This window comes from Loxodonta africana, chromosome 3, assembly GCF_030014295.1.
Source record: "Loxodonta africana isolate mLoxAfr1 chromosome 3, mLoxAfr1.hap2, whole genome shotgun sequence".
NCBI classification, from domain to species: domain Eukaryota; kingdom Metazoa; phylum Chordata; class Mammalia; order Proboscidea; family Elephantidae; genus Loxodonta; species Loxodonta africana.
The window spans coordinates 80,958,269-80,982,255 of NC_087344.1; the positions used below are offsets into that span (position 1 = coordinate 80,958,269).

Below are 23,987 nucleotides of genomic sequence, written 5' to 3' on the forward strand. Positions count from 1 at the left end.
CCTCTTGGTCTATGTACAAGTTCCTACGAGCACAATTGAGTGTTCTGGAATTTCCATTCTTTGCAGTGTTATCCATAATTTGTTATGATCCACACTGTCAAATGCCTTTGCATAGTCAATAAAACACAGGTAAATCATCTTTCTGATATTCTCTGCTTTCAGCCAGGATCCGTCTGACATCAGCAATGATATCCCTTGTTCCATGTCCTCTTCAGAATCCAGCTTGAACTTCTGACAGTTTCCTGTCAATGTACTGCTGCAGCATAATTTTACTTGCATGTGATATTAATAATGTTCAAAAATTTCCACATTCCATTGGATCACCTTTCTTTGGAACGGGCATGAATATGGATCTCTTCCACTTGGTTGACGAAGTAGCTGTCCTCCAAATTTCTTGGCATGGATGAGTGAGCACTTCCAGTGTTGCATCCTTTTTGTTGAAACATCTCAATTGGCATTCTGACAATTCCTGGGGCCTTGTTTTTCGCCAATGCCTTCAGTGCAGCTTGGACTTCTTTCTTCAGTACCATTGATTCTTGATCATATGCTGCCTCCTGAAATGACTGAATGTTGACCCATTCTTTTTGGTACAGTGACTCTGTGTATTCCTTCCATCTTCTTCTGATGCTTCCTGTGTCATTTCAATTTTTTGCCCATAGAATCCTTCACCATTGCAACTCGAAGATTGAATTTTTTCTCCAGTTCTTTCAGCTTGAGAAATGCTGAGCATGTTCTTCCTTTTTTGTTTTCTAACTCCAGGTCTTTGCACATGTCATTATAATACTTTGTCTTCTTGAGCTGCCCTTTGAAATCTCCTCTTCAGCTTTTTTACTTCATCATTTCTTCTGTTTGCTTTAGCTATTCGACATTCAAGAGCAAGTTTTAGAGTCTCTTATGACATCCATTTTGGTCTTTTTTTTTTTCTGTCTTTTTAATGGCCTTTTGTTTTATTCATATATATCCTTGACATCTGGTCTTTAGTCATTAGCGTACAGTGCATCAAGTCTGTTCTTGAGATGGTCTCTAAATTCAGGTAAGATATACTCAAGGTCTACCTTTGGCTCTTGTGCACTTGTTCTAAATTTCTTCAGCTTCAACTTGAACTTGCGTATGAGCAATTGATGGTCTGTTCCACAGGTGACCCTTGGCCTTGTTCTAATGATACTGAGCTTCTCCATCATCTCTTTCCACAGATGTAGTCAATTTGATTCCTGTATATTCCATCCGGCGAGGTCAGCAGCCGTTTATGTTGTTGAAAAAAGGTATTTCCAATGAATAATTCCTTGGTCTTTCAAAATTTCATCATGTGATCTCCCACATCATTTCTATCACCAAGGCCATATTTTCCATCTACTGATCCTTCTTTGTTTCTAACTTTTGCATTCCAATAGCCAGTAATTATCAATGCATCTTAATGGCATGTTTGATCAATTTCAGCTGCAGAAGTTGGTAAAAATCTTCAATTTCCTCATCTTTAGCATTAGTGGTTGGTGCATAAATTTGAATAATAGTTGTATTAACTGGTCTTCCTTGTAGGCATATGGATATTATCCTGTCACTGACAGGGTTGGATTTCAGGATAGGGCTTGAAATGTTCTTCTTGACAATGAATGTGACACATTTCTTCTACAATTTGTCATTCCCAGCATAGTAGACTGTATGATTGTCTGATTCAAAATGGTAATACCAGTCCATTTCAGCTCTACAGTGCCTAGGATTTCGATCTTCAAGTGTAAATGTTTGACATCAGTAAATAGTGGCTGTTAAGAGCATTATGGTGAGACTCAATGCTGACAAATGCCAGAGATCAGTTGGGTATGAGCTATGATGAGCATATTGGCTTTCATTCACTCAATCCTTTTCTCATTCATTCAGAGACTTAGTCGTCAAAGCTTCCGGGGAAGAGTAATGGGGATAGGAAAGAACCTGATCCTGGGTGAGGTTTTCCCCAGGAAAGTCCTGGAAGGCAGTATCTTCCTAGCGTTAACAATGAGATTAGCCTCTTCTCCTCAGGCTCCTCTGATTTTAGCAGCAGGATTTCATCAGCTGTCCCCAGGCCGTGAAAGTGGATTGCATCAGGCCAAAGAATGACTAAGCCATCCCTAGTTATTCTCTTTCCAATGTTGGGCCCACCCCCAGGCCTGGGCCTGATTTAGGTGATGCATATTGCCTGCCCTCAGGGTGCCTAGGACCTATGTGTTGTGGGACTAGGAGGGGATCAATGGCTGTGGGAACAAAGTTCTTTCCTCAGCACTAGGGGAGGGGGGTTGGTAAACTTACATCCCCTAAGACTTACAAGAAGTCTAGAGGTACAGTTCTTCTGGGATGAGGAAAAGCATTGGAAGGTTATTTTCTCCAGGTCTTGGTAAGACAGGAGGATGAGCTGCGGTGTTTCTAGGGCAGGGTCATCATTATCTTGTTGCACATCTGATTACAAGTGTACGTCCTCAGACCTTCCAGTCGCAGAGCTTCGGAGCGCAGTGATTGGAAGAGGGTGCAGTAAATGTTTGAACAGGGCCCTGTCCTAGCAGCCACAGCAACCACCTGGGCTGCCCAACCAGTCACATCTCCATGTCTTTCCTTGCAGTCCTGGACACACAACATTCAGCGAGAGAAAGAGTTTCTGCGGAAGCTGGTGAAAGCACATGTCATCACGGACCTAACTAGTGGCATCTGAGGTGGGCCCAGGACATGGCCACAGAGGCCCAGGCACCACCAGGAACAAGCAGCAGCCACCGCCACCTGCCCACTTCATTGGCCTTGGTCTGGCTCTGCCAGAGAGGCGCAATAGCCTTCAGATCCAGAGAAGGACAGTGCCAAGTGGCCCCAGGGGCGGCATGGCCTTGGCAGGGCAGTCAGAGTACCTGCTCAAGGCCAGCCTCAGAGACCAGCACTCAACGTCACTCTCAGCCTGGCTTCTTGAAGCCAGAGGGCCAGGAAGTAGCTGGCTGTGCCCAGCAGACCCAGCATGCAGGAGGTGGGACACGAGGCAGCAAGACTGCCGCCGGAATCATTTCTCCAATCAGTGTTTGGTGTATTATCATTTTGTGAATTTGGGTAGGGGGAGGGCAGGGATAATTTATTTTTAAATAAGGTTGGAGATGTCTAATTTGGTCCACTTGCCTTGCGGGAAGAGGACCACTAGAGGGCCCATCAGGCAGTGGTACTCAACAGTGGGCTCCCTGTAGGGTGGGAGTGCCGTGACTGGCCTGTACCCTTCTTCAGCACTCCAGGGAGGTGGGCAGGATCTCATGCCAGCCCCCTCCAGCTTATGACACTATTTGGCCTTGGGGAGAAAATGGGGTATTCCCATTCACCAGCCCCTGTATGCTCCACAGGGAAACCCTGGAGTCATCCCTTCTGAGCCAACAAGACAGCAGCTGGGCTAGAGCAGAGAGAACTTTAGAGCTCAGGAGGGGAGGCCTGGCCCAGCCCAGTGGGAAAGGCCTTCTCCTTAGCTGCAGCTGATATATGGGATGGTGCCCAGGTCTGGACTGACCAACTTGTCAGCTGCTCTGGGTTTCAGCAATGAGACTGCTAGGTCCTTGGGCCCTGCCTTTAGACTGGACCAGAAGGAAGTGAGGCCCACAAACCTTACCCAGGCTGTGACAGCCATTCTAGGCAGCCATCATGGAAGCAATAAAGCTCTTCCCTGATCCTGGTTGCCTCTTGCTTTCTCTGGCTTTCCTAGAAGAAATAGGAACCCGAGGCCTCAGCACCTGTGCTGAACCCAAGGGCCATCTCTCCCGCTCACAGATTTCTGGGTCCCTTTTACTTCTCATATCAACTGTAGGACCTGGGTATCCACCTAGGAGTCTCTGGAGCATCTCTTGTCCCAGGCAATCCTTTATCCTCTTCTCTTTAAGACAGACAAGCCAGAGGTATCAGAGCATGCCCCAGAGCCCACTCACGTGCCTCGTAGAAGAACCAAAAGACAAGGATTGGAGCTTACAGCTCTAGGACAGTACTCTGGGTCACCGTAGCCACAACTCGACATAGCACAGGAGAAGCCCACAGACCTTCCCCACCAGCACCTCTGGCTCAGCTTTGGGAAAGACATGCCCTGTGTCCTCTCCCCGCAGCGCCCCTCCCAGCACCGAATAGGAAGGCACATAGCCCAGCTCCAGGCATCCTCTGGTGAGCTTTAGGAATTGCACACCCCCACCCACACCTCACTCCCTTAGAGCTGCAGAATATGATCCCTTCCTTCCCCAGCACCCCCAGGCAGACCTGAGAATGGGGCAAACACATGCCTGAACTCTAGGCCATAGAGAGAGCTTCATGTCAGACATGATTAATGTGGCAGTAAGTGGGGCTGGGTGGGTAAGCCCTTCACCTCTTTCCTGCCCTGCCCAATCCAAGAGGTCATGCAACCCCAGGCCCTTCCATGGGTGGGCCCCAAGGTCAGAGAGTCCTGGCCATCTGAAGGAGCCCTGCCACCTCTTACTGCTGCAGCCTTCCCTCAGGCAGGAACCTCCTCAGCTCAGGGGAAAAGCAAGGCCCTACCTCCTCTAGGCCTTGACTAAGGGACAGGGAAACCCAGAAACTCCCTGCTGTTTCCAGCTCCGATACATATCATATTCTATGTGAACAGCACCCCCTGGAGTTGTACGGGGCACAGGCTGCATGCCTGAAAGCAGCAGCTCTGGCTGAAAAAGTCTCAGGGAAGTTCCCTCAACTGAGCAGCCAGTTGTGGGAGGCAGCAGATAGTGGAGCTGCTCACCCCCTGACCTCCTGTCCTGCAGGGGTTCTGTCAGGCCTGGGGACAGCCAACACCACCATCACCAGATCTCTGCAGTCAGTCCTCTGCAGCATGGCTCTAGCCCCCACCGCTGCACAAATAGTACTTTCACAGAAGCTGTGGTTCTTGGCTTTACTGTTCACCAGAATCACCTTTGCAGATTTGGAAAACTGCATATTCTCCCCCAACATTCTGATTCATTCAGGTCTGGAGTGGGGCCCAGATGTGGGTAGTTTTAAAAGGTCCACAGGTGGTTCTGATGCATAGCCAGGGTACAGCTGGTCCACACACATTCTCTGAGCACTCATCCCCACCCACGGCTTCCAAGTGTCAGTCCACAATTCCCAAATTGCCATCTCCAGCCCAGCTCTCTCCACTTTACCCCAGGCCTGCAAATCCAGCCTCTTCCAGAACATTTCCGCTAGAATAATCCACAGGCCCAATTCAACATGTCCAACCCTGCACTCATAAGCTCCTGCCCCCTGCCTGCCCCTCCTCCAGGGAGTCCCAGCTCTTGGAGTGCATCCCTGTCCACCTGGTCACCCCAGCCAAAGGCTTGAGTAGTCCTTCCAGCCTCCCTTCCCCACCTAATCATGCACCAATTGATTTTTTCAAAAGGGTGAACTCCTGAGAGGGCCCATGCAGCCCCACATTCTCCCACAACCTGCTTCTGACCCCATGCTCTCCAGCAGTAGCATTCTGTCTCTCCACCTCTCATCTGTCTTGCCTGTCTCCAAACCATCCTCCCACTACAGCTGTCACCCCGCTAAAATCCATGTCTGATCACTCCCTTCTACTTAAAACCCTACAGTGGTCACCAGTGTCCTCAGGAGAAAGTCCAGACACACTCGGGATGTGGCCTTTCCCTGCTGCTTTTACATGTTACCCCCACCTGCCAAATTGCTACTTCTGGGCTTCTGAAATGCTACCCTGCAGCTCCTACTTCAAACCCCAGCTCAAATGCTCTTCCTCTGTGCCCCCCCCCCTTTCAGTCCTGGACACCCACTGTGGGCGGCAGGGTTTGCACGCCCTTCTCTACCCGCAAGCCCCAGGCAGCGCCCGAGATGGGCGGTGGGGCGACTGCAGCAGGGTCAGACCTTGGATGGGCCCAGCCTGGGGCATCGTCGACCCGAAGAGGCTTCTGCTGAGAGAATAAACTAGCGGTCATCAGAGAGCGCGGCTCAGTAGCTGCGGGGCGGCCGGGCCGGACCCCCTGGCGACGCACACAGGGGCGGCGGCCCAAGGCGGGGACCAGCTTGTCCGCCTTTCTCCCCGCCCTCGTTCTCCCTCCCCGCCCTCGGCCCGGCCCAACTCCCAACTTTGCCCGTCTACAAACTCTGTACTCCCAGTTTCCGCGCCTCTTCGCCGCCCGTGTTCTTCACTCTGTGTCCCAGGTACCCTCCCAGCGTACCCCCCCTCGGTGTCCTAACCGGGCCAGAAGGGGACGGGATCCGGCGGGCGGAGTGGCCAGGTGAGCCCGGAAAGGTGGGGCGGGGCGGGGGCGCTCGGGGCCCCTCCCCGGGATCCGGTGACGCCGGGGCTGGAATTTGACACCGGACGGCGGCGGGCAGAAGGCTGCTGAGGGATGGAGTTGGGCCCGGCCCCCAGACTCGGCCCACGGGCTCCGCCAGCAACAGGTCCTTCGGGTCCCAGCCCTTGCTGCGACCCAGGCCCAGAGTCCCGCATCCACGGTAAGCCGGCCCGCTTGCCCATCCCCTCGTCCCAGGCTGGTTGGATGCGTCTGCGGCTCGGGGGAGCGGGCAGGATGGACCCCCTCCATTCCCTTTCTCGCATCCTCCCTTTCCTGGGCCCGCCGCATTACTCTCCGCCCCTCCCAACCCCTTCAGTCCCCCCGCTTATCGCTTGTCAGACCCCCTAGCCTTGTCCCCTCTGTAATGTGAGGCTCCCGCTGCCGCTACAGGGCGCAGACTGGCTGCAAATGCAGCGCTTTTGGCTAAAAGAGGCCCTGCCAGGTGCACAGCCCTGGGCATGAGCCATCTGAGCTGCGGGGGAAAGCCCAGCACTGGCTCTGAGGAAATTGCCTAGAACACAAGCAGGGTCCCATGGTGAGTAGTGGGCTGGTGGGCGGGGAAGGCAAGGGCTGGAGGACCAAGGGGTTCCAGAGGGCCAGGAGGGAGAGAGAGGGCCTGAGCTGCCTGCCCTCCAGGGACCGGCTCCAGGGCTCCCCCTTGTGCAGAGGGCTCTAAAGTCTTCCTTGATCGGACCTTTCACCTGGTCTTCTCTCCATCAGTGAGAAGGGTCACTGACTGGCCTGACTCACGGGACTCTCCATCCAGTTAACTGAGAGGTGCCATGAAGGACCAGATGAGGGAGGCCTGGCCCACAGGTGTGCAGGCATTTTGTGTGCTGGTGTAGGGGGTTGGGGAGTAGCTGGGACTCAAGAGCAGGCCAGCCAGTGAGGGCTCTAGAGGGGTGTTTGGGAGTGTCTGCCAGTGGAAGTTCATGAAGGCTAGTGGGGCTCAGGAAGGCTGGCTCATGGGGGAAACTTCTAGAGCAGGGCTAGGCTGCCAGATACACGGGAGGTTGGAAGAGGGAGTGACCTGAACCAGTTCTCAGGGTGGCTCAGTTCTGATGACCAGGCTAAGCGGCCTCTCTGGCCTTCCTGGGAGTGGCTCAAGCCTGAGTGGAGCTGAGGTTATGGAAAAGCCCACCCCCCCTTTGAGTCTGCAGGCTTGGCATATGCTGCCCCCTGGTGGCCATGGGAAGCTGTGGTCCAGCCCCGGTGTTCGAGGGCCCATCAATCCCGCCATCTGCTGGTTCGTGGGCGGACATCTGTGCTCAGAAGAGTGAACTTGGGGCTTTGGGTCCAGAACAGAAGTCACAGATAAGTAAGGTGCAGCAGCATAGGCTGAGGCCTGGGCCTCACTGTCAGCGAATAACTCTCATGGTGACCAGCAAGCACTATCATTTTTCTCCAGGTCTCAGCTTCCTCCTCTGTGGCATGGGGTGAAGGCTCTCTATAGAGACCACGGGTGTCCAGCTACTCCCTTCTCCAGACAGCCCTGGCAGCTCCAGCCCTGCAGCACAGAGCAGAAAGGTGCTGGGAAAAGAAACCTCCCAGTTGTGCAGTTCCAGCCTTGCGACCTTAGAAATTACTGAGCTTCTCTGAGCCTTGTTTGCTCTTTTGGGAAATGGGGATTATACCATCATGGTTTGTGAAAGAGGGAACAGCTACAAAGTACTTCACACACAGTAAAGTTCTCAGTGCCGCAACTTATCCTTCTCCTGGGTGGAGTTCAGGTAGAAACTGAGATGGAGGGATGTCCTGTTCAAGAGATAACTCATCTCTCAACGGTCCAAGCTGCCTCAGGAGGAGGGTGGGAGAACAGGTCAACAAGGGCTGACAAGAGCCCCTGATGTTGATAGATATGGAGCCTGGACTTGGAGCCCCTACTGTGCTACCCCATTGCCCCAAGACTAGGCAGCAGGTGAGTAGTTTTCCCAGGGACTCCCAACTGGTATTGGGGAGAGGTGGGCTTACCTTGGGAGGAAGAGCAGGGCTTGGTCTGGGCAGGGGTCAGAGGTGGGAGGGGAAATGGCCAGGGAGGAACTGACAGTGTGGGAGAAGTAGCCTGAATTCTCTGGATGTCAACGCCCTCAGGTGATCCCTCCTTTGGGCTCCCCAGTCGGTTGACACCTTATCCTTGAACTTAAATCCCCAACTGGAAGCCCATTCCCTCTCTGATTTCTGCTGCTCCAGCCCTTCCCTGAGCTCCCCCGCCCCAAATCTCTTCCTCACTGAGGCTCTGCTTTGGCCCTCTGCGCAGTCCCCGGTCTGGCCGACCCTGGCCGCCCTGGCCCTGTTGAGCAGCGTCGCCGAGACCTCCCTAGACCCCGCGTCCCGCAGCCCCGCCACCCGCGAAGGACCCGCGCCCGCCCTGGCTTCCCCCGCCGGCCACCTGCAGGGTATGTGAGAGGACGAGGGGGCGGGGGCGGGGCTGCCTGGGAAACCGCGCATGACTCCGTCTCATTCCAGGGGGACGCACGGCCCGTTTGTGCGGCGGAAGACCCCGGCGGCCGCCGCCCCCACCTCCCCGGCCCGCGCCCTCCCTTCCCGCGCCCGCCCGCGGAAGCCGCGCGGCGCGTACCGGGGGCCGGAGGAGCCGCGCGCGGGCCGCGGGGGCGCGGGGCTGCCGTCTGCGCGCGCAGCTAGTGCCGGTGCGCGCGCTTGGCCTGGGCTACAGCTCCGACGAGCTGGTGCGTTTCCGCTTCTGCAGCGGCTCCTGCCGCCGCGCGCGCTCCCCTCACGACCTCAGCTTGGCCAGCCTGCTGCGCGCTGGGGTCCTGCGGCTGCCCCCGGGCTCCCGGCCCGTCAGCCAGCCCTGCTGCCGACCCACGAGCTACGAGGCAGTCTCCTTCATGGACGTCAACAGTACCTGGAGGACCGTGGACAGCCTTTCAGCTACTGCCTGCGGCTGCCTGGGTTGAGGACTCGCCAAAGGGTTTTCGGACTGAACCGGTACCCAGGGCTCTTCCTGCTTGGAGTACTCCCGTAGGGACCCACTAGCCAGGGGCCTCAACCAGAGATGGAGGCCTCAGAGGTGAGGCTCCAGCCAGGTGATGGACAGCAGCCATGGAGAGATGGACCTAAGACAGGACCAGCGGCCCCAGGGTCCTCTCCCTGCAGGTCCTAGCACCACAGACACCAGAGGCCTCAGCTACAGAGACCCGTTAGGACCCACTCAGACTTTGGCACTAATCAGGCCACGGACCTAGGACCTCTACTCCGGAGAAGCCAGCAGCGTCTGAGGCCTCAGCCTGACTGGTGGGGCAGAGTTTGAAGGAGACGTTGCAGCTGCATGGCTGAAAGTGCCGATGGTGGAGCTGGCCTTGTACTCATTTGTGGGAGCTGGACCCCTATTTATTATTTCTAAGTTATTTATTTACTTCTGTGGTCTGTCAAATCCTTTCCTGGGCAGTGGGGGCTGGATGGGCAGAAGGCTGGATGGAGATCATGCCCTGGCGGTCCCGCTCACACCTTTCAGCAGTGGTGGATTCACCAGTGAGAAGGGGACATAGGGGCTTACTTGTGCTTTCTTACTAATCTGTAGTGCACAATTTCACCTGTTTTTCACCACATCAAAGATGTGAAACAGTAACCCATGTGAAATTGTGCACTACAGATTAGTAAATAAACAGTTAATCCCGTGCGTCCCTTGCTTGCTGGTTACTCCGCCCCTGCATTTCAGCCCCACTCAGCAATCACAGGCCTGCATTCCAGGCCTGGCCCTCCCACTGCTTGTCCCTCCCAGCAGCTCTGGGATGAGGGGCATAGAACACTGGCAGAGTCGGGTGGCAGAGTGCATACAAGCCAGCTCACAGCCCCTGCAGAGTCCCCAGCACTTGGGTTAACAACGGAGAAAGAGACGTCTGTGGTGACAGTTATACCCCTGTGACCTCAGGTATCCCTGAGTTCCTGCTCTGTGGGTGAAGACCCAGAGGACCTCACATTGCCACACCCCACTGTCATTGAGCAGTGTCCTACCATTGAGGAAACTGTCTTGAAAGCATCCTGATAGGTGCACATGCTGCCTCTGCTTGCAGATGGGTCAGTATAGGGAGTTCACTACCCATATCCCATGAGGCAGCCCAGGGTAAGAAAGTGCCTGTGAAAAGGCTGAGGGCATGGAAGGAGAGTGCAGTGAGAGGCTGGTTTAGGGTGATGATGCACAGGAAAGGACTGAGGGCCTTCAGAAAGACCTGAATCTTGGGGGATGACCAAGGATATTCATGTATACATTCAATAGATATTTACTAAGCACCTATTACGTGTCAGAGGAGCCCTTGTGGCACAGGAGTTAAGACCTTGGCTGCTAACCAAAAGATCAGCAGTTCAAACTCTATGGGCAGTTCTACTCTGCCCTGTAGGGCCGCTAAGTCGGAATCAACTTAAAGGCAATGGGTTTGTTTTTTTCGTTTTCTACATGTCAAATAGGTCCCTGGGTGTCACAGTCTGTGCTGGACTACTCACTGAAACATTGACAGTTCAAACCCACCCAGTGGTGCCATAGAAGAAAGGCCTGGCGATCTGCTTCCATAAAGATAACAGCCAAGAAAACCCTATAGAGCAGTTGTACTCTGTAACACAGGGGGTCGCCATGAGCTGGAATTGACTCGGCAGCAACGGGTTTGGTTTTTTTGGTTTGGATATGTCAGATGTAACAGATAATGGATAGACAGTAGAGATACAGAAGAAACATGACCCCTGCCCTTAAGAAGCTTAAAGCATAGTAGGAGAGACAGACAATAAATAAGCAATTACATAAATAATTATTTAAATTCAATTTGACAAGTGGTATGAAACAGGATGGGAAGATGAGAGGAAACAACTGTGTCTGGTAGAAAGGAAAGGTCAGTGCTGACCCTGGCCTCTCATGCTGTCCCTGAACCATCTCCAAAAAGTCAATGCAAAAAAAAAAAAAAGGTCACTGCAGTCCCCTGAGCTTTTCTGCATGGCCTGTGAAAACTTATCTCCTGGGTCCTATGGATTTGTACTGGGCAGGCCTATGTGATTTTCTCCTTTGGGAATAAAATGGGCACAGGTTTTTGGAAGAACTGTGGACATCCAGGGGGCTGTCAGCAGGTAGTGGGACATGCTGGTCTGGAGGTAGATTTGGGAGCTGTTAGCACAGGGGCAGTAGCTGCACCCAGGGATGGATGAGAGCATCCAGGGAGAGATGTTGAGTGAGAACAGGGTTGCAGGTACAGCCCCTTGGGCACTGGACAATGTTAACAGAAATTCCTTCCAAACTGCTAAGTGCCTGCTTGCTTTGGCACAGGTGCCCCCTTCATGCAGACTAGAGTGAGGAGCTGGCAGGAGCTCCAAGGGCCACTCTGGGTCAAGGAGGAGACACGTGTCTGTGCTCCCACTCTCCTGTGTTCTGGGTGCTCCAAAAACTGTGGTGCCTTCGTGCTGTCCTCAAGCGCCCCTTGGTCCCCTCTTTCTGCCTTCGAACTGATTGAACCGGCAAACTGATTCAAGATCCTCAGTTTCCACCCCTGCCACCCCCACGACTCATGCCATTCAGCTTGCAGAGGGTTCACAAAGGGGGCCCTGGCCTGGTTAGGGGTGCAAGATGTCATGCTATCAATTCCAGGGTTATTGGTGACAGGGACCCCATGCTGGAGAGACTTGGAAGCCTGGCTTACTCCCCAAACCCTCCAGGCCCTGCAAAGCAGTGGACTTTGTTGCTCTCAAAGCTACTTCAGGGAGACCACTGAACCACCAGCCATCTTTGATAATGCTCACAGTGAGAACACGAGGTCAGAGTCCGGGTACCCCCAGCTCTCAACACTCCCCAAGTTGCTAGTCCCTGGGGGAGTAGATCTGCCCCAAACTTGAGGTGCATTCTGACCCCAGACCTCAAGAGTTTGTGCCCAACATCTCAAAAAAGTTCCATATGAAATAGCAAGTTTTTGGAGAACACATTCCCACAAGCAACACATTTGTAGCTCAGAACAACCCAAATCCCTCTTTAAAAAAAATAAAAGTCCCCCCCCCGCCCCACCCCTCCAGGAAGTAGGCTACAGAGCCGCACCTTGGCCTACAATACAGCAGAGGCAGCCTGTCACATGATCACACCAGGCAGAGCAGTTTAGTTCCTGGGAACCACAGGTGGCTCTGGCATCTCCATTTCTGACTGTGGTCTCTGTTTTCACGTTTGCAAAACTACACTGCCCATCTGAGTGATCTTCCAGAACTAAGATGTGGTCCCCTCCAAGGGATATCACATCGCCACCTCTTACAAGACAGAAAGCTACAGGCAACTTTAAAATGACAGTTTTTCCAGCTTCAGGGAGTGCCCAAAGACTTCTCTCTAGATTCATTTCAGCCAGGAACCATGGTTCCAGGTCCCATGTGCTCCCCTTGCCCACAGCAGCCTGGGCCAACAGATGGCCTTGCCAACAGCTTCCCCTTTTCTTGTCCAGGGATCACCATCTTTTCCCTGGCGAGAGATCCATGCAACACAATGGACTGGCTGACTGAGGCCTCATCTTGAAAAGGACAGCTTGGGTAGGTAGAAAGCCAAGAGATCAGAGAAAAGATCTAGGAGAATTTGTGGCACTTGGTATCACCCTTCTTGTTCAAGAGGAGTGTTTCTTAATCTGTTGTGGAGTTACAGAGTCCTTTGAGGAGTCCCTGGCTGGTGCAACAGTTAAGTGCTCAACTACTAGCTGGAAGGTGGGAGGTTCAAACTCACCCAGAGGTACCTCAGAAGACAGACCGAATTACTGGTCTGAGAGCTGGGGGCCATGGTCCCATGGGACATCTAGCTCTATTGGCATAACATAGTTTATAAAGAAAATGTTTACATCCTACTTTAGTGAGTAGTGTCTAGGGACTTAAAAGCTTGTGAGAGGCCAACTAAGATACTCCACCAATTCCACTCAATCTGGAGCAAGGGATAATAAAGAAAACCAAAGACACAAGGGAAAGATTAGTACAAAGGACTAATAGACCACAACTACCACAGCCTCCACCAGACTCAGTCCAGTATAACTAGATGGTGCCCAGCTACCATCACTGACTGCTCTGACAGGGATCACGATAGAAGCTCCAGGACAGAGCTGGAGAAAAATGTAGAACAAAATTCAAACTCACACACACAAAAAAGACCAGACTTACTAGTCTGACAGAGACCAGAGAAACCCCGAGGGTATGGCCCTTGGACACCCTTTTAAGTCAATACTGAAGTCACTCCTCAGGTTCACCCTTCAGGCAGAGGTTAGATAGGCCCATAAAACAAACAATAATAGCTCAGCCATGTATATATATGACTAAATGGGCACACTAGCCCAGGGGCAAGGACAAGAAGGTAGGAAGAGACAGGAACGCTGGATGAATAGAAATGGGGTACCCAAGGTCGAGGAGGGGAGAATGTTGACACATTGTGGGGCTGGCAACCAATGTTACAAAACAATGTGTATTGTTTAATGAGAAACTAATTTGCTTTGTAAACCTTCATCTAGCATGCACACACACACACACACACAAACCCTATGGAGCAGTTCTACTCTGCACACATGTGGATGCCATGAGTCAGAACTGACTCAACAGCAACTAACAGCAGAGCTCTTTGAAACTCTACAAAGCCATGGACCCTCTCCAGAGCAAAAAAATGCTGAAAACTTCACTGATACGTAGATTTGGTAAGCAACCTTAGGGGGTCCATGCACTTCCTGCAGTGATTAACATGCTGGGCTGCTAACTGAAAGGTTGGTGGTGTTCAAGTCCACCTAGAGGTACCTTGGAAGAAAGGCCTGGTGATCTGCTTTCAAAATATCAGCCATTGAAAACCCTGTGGAGCACAGTTCTACTCTGACACACAAGGGGTCTCCATGAATCAGAATGAACTGGACGGACAGTAACTGGTGGTGGTACAGACCTTCTAAAACTCTTTTGGAGATGCCTGAGGAGCCCATGGCATCCAAGGTTTGATGATCTGTTCTAGATAATATTATTAATGTCCTCCTAGATAAACTCCTCCATTTGAACTCAGGATCCCATATCGGGGATCCTCAGTTATTAATAACCCTCCCCATTCTTCAACCTTTTTCTAATAGCTCCTTTCCGTTTGCATTTAAACTTGTTCAAATATATCCCATCTTTGGGAAAAAAATAAATTAATCCCCTTCTACCTCTCCTTCACTAAAAGTGCTCTTGCTGAGGTCACCAGTGACTTTGACATTACTAAACCCAAAGATAACTTCTGAGCCTTTAGTCCTTTGAACTCTCAAAAGCATTCAACTTTGTCAACTCTCCTTGAAGACCTTCTTCCTTTGACTCTTGATCCATACTCTTCTGGTTTTCCTTCCATCCTTCCAGCTGCTCATTCACAGACTACTTTGTGCCTCCTCTTCCTCTCTTTGCCTCTTACGTGTTCCTGAGAGCTCTGACATGGATCCTCTTCTCTGCTCATTCTACTCTCTCCCTGAACATTACCTACTCTCATGGTCTCAGTTACCACCCCCGTGCTGAGAATGCTCACATTTTATCTCTAGCCTAGACCTTTCTCCTGAGTTCCAAGTCTGTATTTTCAATACTTCTACCTGCATATTCTCAGAGACCTCAAACTTAACATATTCTGTCCTGGATATCTTCTGTTTGCCCCTTCAGATCCACTCTCCATCCTTCTCTACCCTGCTCTGTACCTCACATCAACAAGCTCCCTGCTCTCCAGCTTCCAAACTTCCTCCCCGTTTCCTCATCCTCCTCCAGTTTTCCCTCCTCAATGAATGGCACCAAAATCTATCCAGCGACACAAGCCAAAGACTCAGGCAACATCCTAGACTCTTCAGCTCCTTCACTTCCATTATCCACTGATCATCAGATCCTTAGATCTCGTGAGTCCATCCCCTTTTCTGTATTCCTAATGCTGTTCTGTTGAAGCCTTCATAATTTTTTGAATGGTTTATTGCTCATCCTCCTAAGAGGTCTCTGTCTCCAGTCTCAACGCCCTCCAATCATTCTCAGCCCTGCAGCCAGTGAAGTCATCATTCTCTTAACATTAATTGAACACTAAGTACCTTACATTGGGCTAGTTACTGGGGATTCAGAGATCAATTAGAAACACGTTCTGCCTTCATGAAGACCAGTTGGAGAATGGAGAAGGATGTGGGTGTAGGGTTGCCAGATTTAGCAATAAAAATACAAGACAGTTAAGTTTGAATTTCAGGTCAACAATAAATAATTTTTTTAGTATAAGTATAAAAACAAACCCGTTGCCATCAAGTCAATTACGGCTCATAGCGACCCTATAGGACAGGGTAAAACTGCCCCATTGGGTTTCCAAGACGCAGCTGGTGTATTCCAACTGCCAACCTTTTTGGTTAGCAGTTGTAGCTCTTAAACACTACACCACAAGGGCTCCTAGGGTAAGTATATCTTATGCAATACTTGGGATATATTTACACTAAACATATTTGTCCTTTATGTGATATTCAAATTTAACTGGGTATTCTGAAATTTTATTTGTAAAGCTGCCAACTCTAGGTGGCAGTAAACAACTAAGCAAAAGAATGCAATCAACCATCACAAGTCCCCTGAAAGAAGCCCCCTGATGATTGGGGTATAGGCGTATATGTTGTGGGGGCTGAGGAAGATCCTACAATCACAAAGGAAGAGGAATCATTTCTACCCGGCAGGAAGAAGAAGAGGGGTTAGGAAAGTCTTCACAGAGGTGGTGACACTTGAACTAAGTCTTGAAAGATAAATAAGTTTACACAATGGGCATTGGGTCTGTACAGGTTATCAATTTATAGCCTTTATTGCCTCTCAGCTCTAAATTCACCCTTTTCGCCATGGTCATGCCCTCTCTAACAAGGTCGGGATCTTAGCCTTGGGGGAGGGGTGGGGAAAAGGGGCTTTTTCTTGGGCCCTCTGCCTCAACCCTTTGTTGTTGCTGTTGTTGTTGTTAGGTGCCGTTGAGTCGGTTCCAACTCATAATGACCCTATGCACAACAGAATGAAACAACGACGGGTCCTGAGCCATCCCCACAATCGTTGTTATGCTTGAGCTCATTCTTGCAGCCACTGTGACAGTCCGCCTCGTTGAGGGTCTTCTTCTTTTCTGCTGACCCTGTACTTTGCAAAGCATGATGTCCCTCTCCAGGGACTGATCCCTCCTGACAACATGTCCGAAGTATATAAGACACAGTCTCTCCATCCTTGCTTCTAAGGAGCATTCTGGTTGTACTTCTTCCAGGACAGATTTGTTCGTTCTTTTGGCAGTCCACAGTATATTCAATATTCTTTGCCAACACCACAATTCAAAGGTGTCAATTCTTCTTCGGTCTTCCTTATTCATTATATAGCTTTCACATGCATATGAAGGGATTGAAAATACCATGGCTTGGGTCAGGCGCACCTTAGTCTTCAAGGTGACATCTTTGCTCTTCAACACTTTCAAGAGGTTCTTTGCAGCAGATTTACCCAATGCAATGTGTCTTTTGGTTTCTTGACTGCTGCTTCCATGGCTATTGATTGTGGATCCAAGTAAAATGAAATCCTTGAAACGTCAGTCTTTTCTCCGTTTATCATGATTTTGCTCATTGGTCCAGTTGTGAGGATTTTTGTTTTTTTATGTTGAGGTGCAATCCATACTGAAGCCTGTGGTCTTTGATCTTCATTAGTAAGTGCTTCAAGTCCTCTTCACTTTCAGCAAGCAAGGTTGTGTCATCTGCATAACGCAGGTTGTTAATGAGTCTTCCTCCAATCCTCATGCCCCGTTCTTCTTCACATAGTCCAGCTTCTCGTATTATTTGCTCAGCATACAGATTGAATAGGTATGGTGAAAGAATACAACCCTGATGTACACCTTTCCTGACTTTAAACCAATCAGTATCCCCTGTTCTGTCCGAACAACTGCTTCGTGATCTATGTAAAGGTTCCTCGTGAGCACGATTAAGTGTTCTGGAATTCCCATTCTTTGCAATGTTATCCATAATTTGTTATGATCCACACAGTCGAATGCCTTTGCATAGTCAATAAAACACAGGTAAATATCCTTCTGGTATTCTCTGCTTTCAGCCAGGATCCATCTGACATCAGCAATGATATCCCTGGTTCCATGTCCTCTTCTAAAACTGGCCTGAATTTCTGGCAGTTCCCTGTCGATGCACTGGTGCAGCCGTTTTTGAATGATCTTCAGCAAAATTTTGCTTGCGTGTGATGTTAATGATATTGTTCTATAATTTCCACATTCAGTTGGATCACCTTTCTTGGGAATAGGCATAAATATGGATCTCTTCCAGGAAGCTGCCTTCCACATTTCTTGGAATAGATGAGTGAGCACCTCCAGTGCTGCATCTGTTTGTTGAAACATCTCAGTTGATATTCCATCAATTCCCGGAGCCTTGTTTTTCACCAATGCCTTCAGAGCAGCTTGGACTTCTTCCTTCAGTTCCATCGGTTCCTGATCATGTACCACCTCTTGAAATGGCTGAACATTGACTAATTCTTTTTGGTATAACGACTCTGTGTATTCCTTCCATCTTCTTTTGATGTTTCCTGCATCATTTAATATTTTCCCCATGGAATCCTTCACTATTGCAACTCAAGGCTTGGATTTTATTTTTCAGTTCTTTCAGCTGGAAAAACACCAAGCGTGTTCTTCCCTTTTGGTTTTCCATCTCCAGCTCTTTGCACATGTCATTATAATACTTTACTTTGTCTTCTCGAGACGCCCTTTGAAATCTTCTGTTCAGTTCTTTTACTTCATCGATTCTTCCTTTTGCTTTAGCTGCTTGATGTTTGAAAGCAAGTTTCAGAGTCTCCTCTGACATCCATCTTGGTCTTTTCTTTCTTTCTTGTCTTTTCAATGACCTCTTGCTTTCTTCATGTATGATGTCCTTGATATCATTCCACAACTCATCTGGTCTTCGGTCACTAGTGTTCAATGCGTCAAATCTATTCTTCAGATGGTCTCTAAATTCAGGTGGAATGTACTCAAGGTCATATTTTGGCTCTTGTGGACTTGCTCTGATTTTCTTCAGTTTCAGCTTGAACTTGCATATTAGCAATTGATGGTCTGTTCCATAGTCGGCCCCTGGCCTTGTTCTGACTGATGATATTGAGCTTTTCCATCATCTCTTTCCACAGATGTAGTCAATTTGACTTCTGTGTGTTCCATCTGGCGAGGTCCATGTGTATAGTCGCCCTTATGTCGGTGAAAGAAGGTATTTGCAATGAAGAAGTCCTTGGTCTTGCAAAATTCTATCATTCGATCTCGGGCATTGTTTCTATCAAGGCTATATTTCCAACTACTGATCCTTCTTCTTTGTTTCCAACCTTCACATTCTAATCGCCAGTAATTATCAATGCATCTTGATTGCACGCTCGATCAATTTCAGACTGCAGCAGATGATAAAAATCTTCTATTTCTTCATCTCTGGCCCTAGTGGTTGGTGCATAAATTTGAGTAATAGTTGTATTAACCGGTCTTCCTTGTAGGTGTTATGGATATTATCCTATCACTGACAGCATTGTACTTCAGGATAGATCTTGAAATGTTCTTTTTGACGATGAATGCAACACCATTTCTTCAAGTTGTCATTCCCAGCATAGTAGACTACATGATTGTTCTATTCAGAATGGCCAGTACCAGTCCATTTCAACTCACTAATGCCTAGGATATCAATGTTTATGCGTTCCATTTCATCTTTGACTATTTCCAATTTTCCTAGATTCATACTTCGTACATTCCAGGTTCTGATTATTAATGGATATTTGCAGCTGTTTCTTCTCATTTTGAGTCGTGCCACATCAGCGAATGAAGGTCCTAAGAGCTTTACTCCATCCACGTCAGTAAGGTCCCCTTGACTTTGAGGAGGCAGCTCTTTCCCAGTCATCTTTTGAGTGCCTTCCAACCTGGGGGGGCTCATCTTCCAGCACTATATCAGACAATGTTCTGTCACATGTCTGTCAGTTTGTCGTACTGTGGAGGCTTGCATGTTGCTGTGATGCTGGAAGCTATGCCACTGGTATTCAGATACCAGCAGGGTCACCCATGGAGGACAGGTTTCAGCTAAGCTTCCAGGCTAAGACAGACTAGGAAGAAGGACTCGGCAGTCTACTTCTGAAAAGCATTAGCCAGTGAAAACCTTATGAATAGCACAGAACATTGTCTGATATAGTGTCTCAACCCTAGGAATCTGCTATTCCTATATATGTTAGAGTTCTCTTTACTTCTAACTAGCGAATCCCTCATTATTTCAATCCTCTGTTACAGGTAATAATTCTTATATTAAACTTGCCTTGTGTGCTCACTATGTGATTTTCTCTCCTAATTGGATCCAGACTGACACAGAGCCTTCTAGGCAGAGGCAGTAGCATGAACAAGGCCAGGGAGGTGTGAAACAGCTTGGTGTGTTTCCAGGATTGTCACAATTCCATGTAGAATTGGGAGAAGGTTGGAGAGATCCTAAAGGGCCTTGAATGCCATACCAAGGAGCTTGGACTTTGTCCTGAGGGGAGCCGTTGAAAGATTTTAAGTGGTGGGAGTAATATGATTGATTAGAAATGTGTTTTAGATGGATCACTCTGGCTGTTGTGCCTAGTATGGAGTGGAAGGGCCAAGACAGGCGGCAAGAGAGGCCAGTTAGAGCTTTTGCAATAATTCAGGCAAGACATGCTGGTGTCTTGATCTAGGATAGAGCAGTATGGAAGGACAGGCAAGAGGTGAGGCACAGTAAGCAGGACCTGTGACCAGCTGGTGGTAGGGGCTTGAGGAAAGGGAGGGTTTCCAGGTGTCTGGCTTGGTGACTGGCGAAGAACACAGGGGAAGTAGTATCTTTAGCATGTGGTTGAGATAACGTGTAAGAAGGTCCTGAGTTCAGTTTTATACATGTTCAAGAAGGCAGGGAGGCAAGGAGGCAGCTGGATGTAAGAGTCTGGAACTCAGGACAGTCTGGTTTAGAGAGATCTGAAAGGCACAGCTCGAAGCCCAGGAGTGGTGAGATATGGAGGAATAGGAAGAGAACCACAGGCTAAGGCCCTGAAGAATCAACATTTAAGGGCTAGGAAGAGAAAGGGGGACAAGTCCCTGAAGGAAACCACAAAAGAGTGGTCAAAAAACAAACAATATATATATATATATCAAAATTAAATGCATCCAAGAATATAAGAAACTCTCAGGTCAAAAAATAAGTGAAAACAGGACGCTAGAAAGATAAGCAAAGCTCTGAAGCTGGCTTTCACCTTGAGGACATTTTCTTTACCCAGGAAGGCTCCCTGAGTTTATGGGAAAGAAGACAAAAGTCCAGAGTTCACTCACAGTGGAAGTCTATTCAGAAGCTTCTCCATAAAGCCGGGACTCCAAAGGGCCATGCCCACAGTTTAAGGGTGAATTAGAAATAAAGCTGTCCGTCTCCTACCTACCCTCCCCTGCAAAACCTGGGAACTACAAAGAAAACTGCCTGCATCTGACCTTGGTGCTAAGTAGAATGGGAAAAAAGCCTCCCCTAAGAACTTGCATCTACAAGCAGGCTCCCATCAGGTTTTGCAGTCCAAATTCACACTATTTTGGTAGAGTGAAAAACTTCAGACTGAGAACTTAGTTTGACATGGACATGGACATGGATTGGTGGTGGCACCAGGTGCCCAACAGAGGCTCTGTCTCCTTGGGATGCTCTTTCCTGAATCTGCGGGCCCTTCCCAGACTGTCATAGGCTCTAACACCTATACATTCTACTCATACCTTCTACAATTGGCTCTAAGCTATCCTGCACTGTCATCTCCTAAAGGCCCCCCTTGAATAGAGATTCCCAAGAAATGGCCCTTCCTGGGGCCTACTTGGAGCCCTGGTGGCACAGTGGTTAAGAGCTTGGCTGCTAACCAAAAGGCTAGCAGTTCGAATCTACCAGCCACTCCTCGGAAACCCTATGGGACAGTTCTACTCTGTCCTGTAGGGTCGCTATGAGTTAGAATTGACTTGATGGCAAGGGGTTTGGTTTTTTTTTTTTGTTGTTGTAGGGGCCTGCTGTGGAGCCCGGGTGGTGAAGTGGTTAAGCACTTGGCTGCTAACCAAAAGGTTGGTGGCTCAAACCCACCAGTTGCTCCTTGGGAGAAAAATGTGGCAATCTGCTCCCATAAAGATTACATACTTGGAAACCCTATGGAGCAGTTCTACTCTGCCCTATAGGGTCACTATGAGTCAGAATAGACTTGATGGCAACAGATTTTTTTTGGTTGCACAATGGTGAAGTGCTCAGATGCTAACTGAAAGGTCCTCGATCCTAACCCACCAGCTGTTCCAAGGGCGAAAAGACCTGGTGATCTGTTCCTGTAAAGATATCAGCCTAGGAAATCCTATGGGGCGCTTCTACTCTACCTTACACAGTTCATGAGTCGAAATTGACTTGAGGGCACACAACAATAGGGCCTACTTTAGTCCATCTGCCTTAGGTGGTATTTGTGAAGCATGTTCAGGAACCACTTTGGTGATGCTTAGCTTCTTTATCTGCTGGTGGACTTCCGGGGTGAGAGGAAGGAGCCCTGGACTGGAAGTAGGAAGAAAACTCCTATTAACCAAGTTGTGGCCTCTGGACCAAGCCCTACTCGTCAATCACCTCAGTTTGTCCTTTACTGGAAGTAGGATGCCACAATGGGTTTTGTTTTGTTTTGTTTTTTGGAGGAATTACTATGCTTTTTTTTTTTAATAGGAAAGTGAGTCTCAGAAGAAGCTGAGCAGTCATAGCTAGAAAGGGGCAGGGCCAGGTGTTTAACCCAGGCCTAAGTCCAGAATCTGTGCTCTTAAACTCCCATGCTGAAAGGTAACTATCCCTTTCTTCCCTCCCCCCACTTCCAACAGTAAAAGCAGCACCAGAGCCAGAGCGTTTTACATCCTCCCCCACCCAGGCACAGGTCTGGAATCACCCACTTTATTCTGGCTTCCTGTTTCCTCCTAAGGATTCCAGGTGGCACAGTAAAGAGCTTGGCTGCTAACCAAAAGATCGATGGTGCAGTTCTACTCTGTCCTAGAGGCTCGCTAAGAGCCAGAATCAAAGCAAGAGCAATGGGTTTGGTTTACTCCTACCAAAGGTCCCCTGCCTCTACTCTTTCCTCCTTCAATTCACCCTCCATTATGCAAACAGATTTTCTAAAATGCAAATCCAATCATCACTGCTCACTTTAAAACTCATCTTGGCTTCACATTGCATTTAGGTTAAAAACTACAAAAGTCTATTGCTTCCAACTTGTCTTTTCAACCTCATCTCTGTTACTCACCTCCACCCACCTCCTCACCCCACATATATATATACCCTGAAGCAGAACACAAATTACTAGCTGTTCTTCCAATACTTTCTCGATAAAGGTTTGTTGAATGACTAGCTTCTCCCTGGACTTTGCTTACCAGCATATGGAGAGGCCCTCCTCCCCAGACTCTATTCCTCAAGCTCAGATCAAGCTTCTCCTTCTCAGGAAGACTTCATCCACCTTCTCAGGCCTTAGGACAGTACAGAGGTCCTTTCCCTTTTAATTTTTTTTTTTTTTCTTGCTGGGGTAGCTGGCAGGAGTTAACTAAGGAACAAACTGGAGTGGTGAAAGGCAGTATCACAGGGACTGCTGGACTCTGGTCCGGGGCAAACCAGATCTGAGGCCCCACTCTGCCACCCTAGCTATGTGTCTAGGGACAAATATGCTTAAAAAAAAAAAAAAAAAGTTGCCATGGAGTCGATTCCGACTCATGGAGTCGATTCCGACTCATGGAGCCTCCATGTTTTTCAGAGTAGACCTGTGCTCCATTGGGTTTCCAACAGCCGTAATTTTTTGGAAGTAGATCACCAGGCCTTTCTTCTGAGGTGCTTAGGTGGATTCAAACCGCCAACCTTTTGGTTCACTTAATCATCTGAGCCACCCAGGGACTTCCAAGATTTGCTTAACCTTCCCCAAATCCTGTTTCTCATCTGAAAATGTTGAATGAAAACACCTACCTTAGAGTTGCTGAGAGAAATGGACCTACAATATGCAAAGTACTGTTCCTAGCAGTTAAAGGTGAGCTATTCTTATTCTGGAAACCCTGGTGGCATAGTGGTTAAGTGCTAAGGCTGCTAAGCAAAGGGTCGGCAGTTGGAATCCGCCAAGCGCTCCCTGGAAACTCTATGGGGCAGTTCTACTCTGTCCTACAGGGTCACTATGAGTCGGAATCGACTCGAGGGCACTGGGTTGGTTTTTTATTCTTATTCTGATTACTCATAGAGAGAAGTTGTTTCCAAGTTGTTGTTGTTAGGTTCTGTCTCCAACTCATAGCGACCCTAAGGACAACAGAATCAAACACTGCCCAGGCCTGCCCCATCCTCACAATTGTTGCTATGTTTGAGCTCATCCTGCAGCCACTGTGTCAATCCATCTCCTAGAGGGTCTTCCTCTTTTTGCTGACGCCCTACCAAGCATGATACCCTTCTCCAGGGACTGATCCCTCTGGATAACATGCCCAAAGTATGTGAGTCAAGTCTCACCGGCCTTCCTTCTACGGAGCATTCTGGCTGTACTTCTTCCAAGACAGATTTGTTCCTTCAGACAATGTACTACTGCTATTCAAAAAGTTTTCACTTGCCATTTTTTTTAGAATTATGTCGCCAGGCCCTTCTTCCTAGTGTGTCTTAGTCTGGAAGCTCCACTGAAATCTGTCCACCACGGGTGACCCTGCTGGTATTTTAAATACCGGTGACATAGCCTCCAGCATCACAGCAACACGCAAGCCTCCAGAGTACGACAAACTCACAG

The 23,987-nt window shown here is 49.1% G+C and overlaps 2 protein-coding genes across 8 annotated transcripts in view; both read left to right on the forward strand.

Moving 5' to 3' along the window:
• Positions 1-4,153, forward strand: part of ST3GAL3 (ST3 beta-galactoside alpha-2,3-sialyltransferase 3) — a 282,832-nt gene extending 278,679 nt beyond the window's left edge. For 2 of the 7 annotated variants that reach the window (XM_064281851.1, XM_064281846.1), the window contains one exon: positions 2,588-4,153. In XM_064281851.1, coding sequence (XP_064137921.1) covers positions 2,588-2,677 — 90 coding nt within the window. In that variant the 3' untranslated portion in view covers positions 2,678-4,153. The remainder of the gene's footprint in view (positions 1-2,587) is intronic. The other 5 variants (XM_064281847.1, XM_064281848.1, XM_064281849.1 and 2 more) reach the window with 4 other exon arrangements.
• Positions 4,154-6,823: 2,670 nt separating this feature from the next.
• On the forward strand, positions 6,824-9,648 carry ARTN (artemin). Its single transcript, XM_003415550.4, has 3 exons — positions 6,824-8,190; positions 8,506-8,668; positions 8,739-9,648. Exons 1-3 carry the CDS (start codon positions 8,119-8,121, stop codon positions 9,188-9,190), a joined length of 687 nt encoding a protein of 228 aa, XP_003415598.2. The 5' UTR covers positions 6,824-8,118; the 3' UTR covers positions 9,191-9,648.
• The last annotated feature ends 14,339 nt before the right edge of the window (positions 9,649-23,987 follow it).

Excerpts from the sequence above, each read along its gene's own strand:
- ARTN (XM_003415550.4), top strand. The coding sequence starts at position 8,119 with ATGTTGATAGATATGGAGCCTGGACTTGGAGCCCCTACTGTGCTACCC. Across the intron at positions 8,191-8,505 it reads GCCCCAAGACTAGGCAGCAG|GCTCTGCTTTGGCCCTCTGC; the intron begins GTGAGTAGTTTT and ends TTCCTCACTGAG. Across the intron at positions 8,669-8,738 it reads CCCCGCCGGCCACCTGCAGG|GGGGACGCACGGCCCGTTTG; the intron begins GTATGTGAGAGG and ends GTCTCATTCCAG.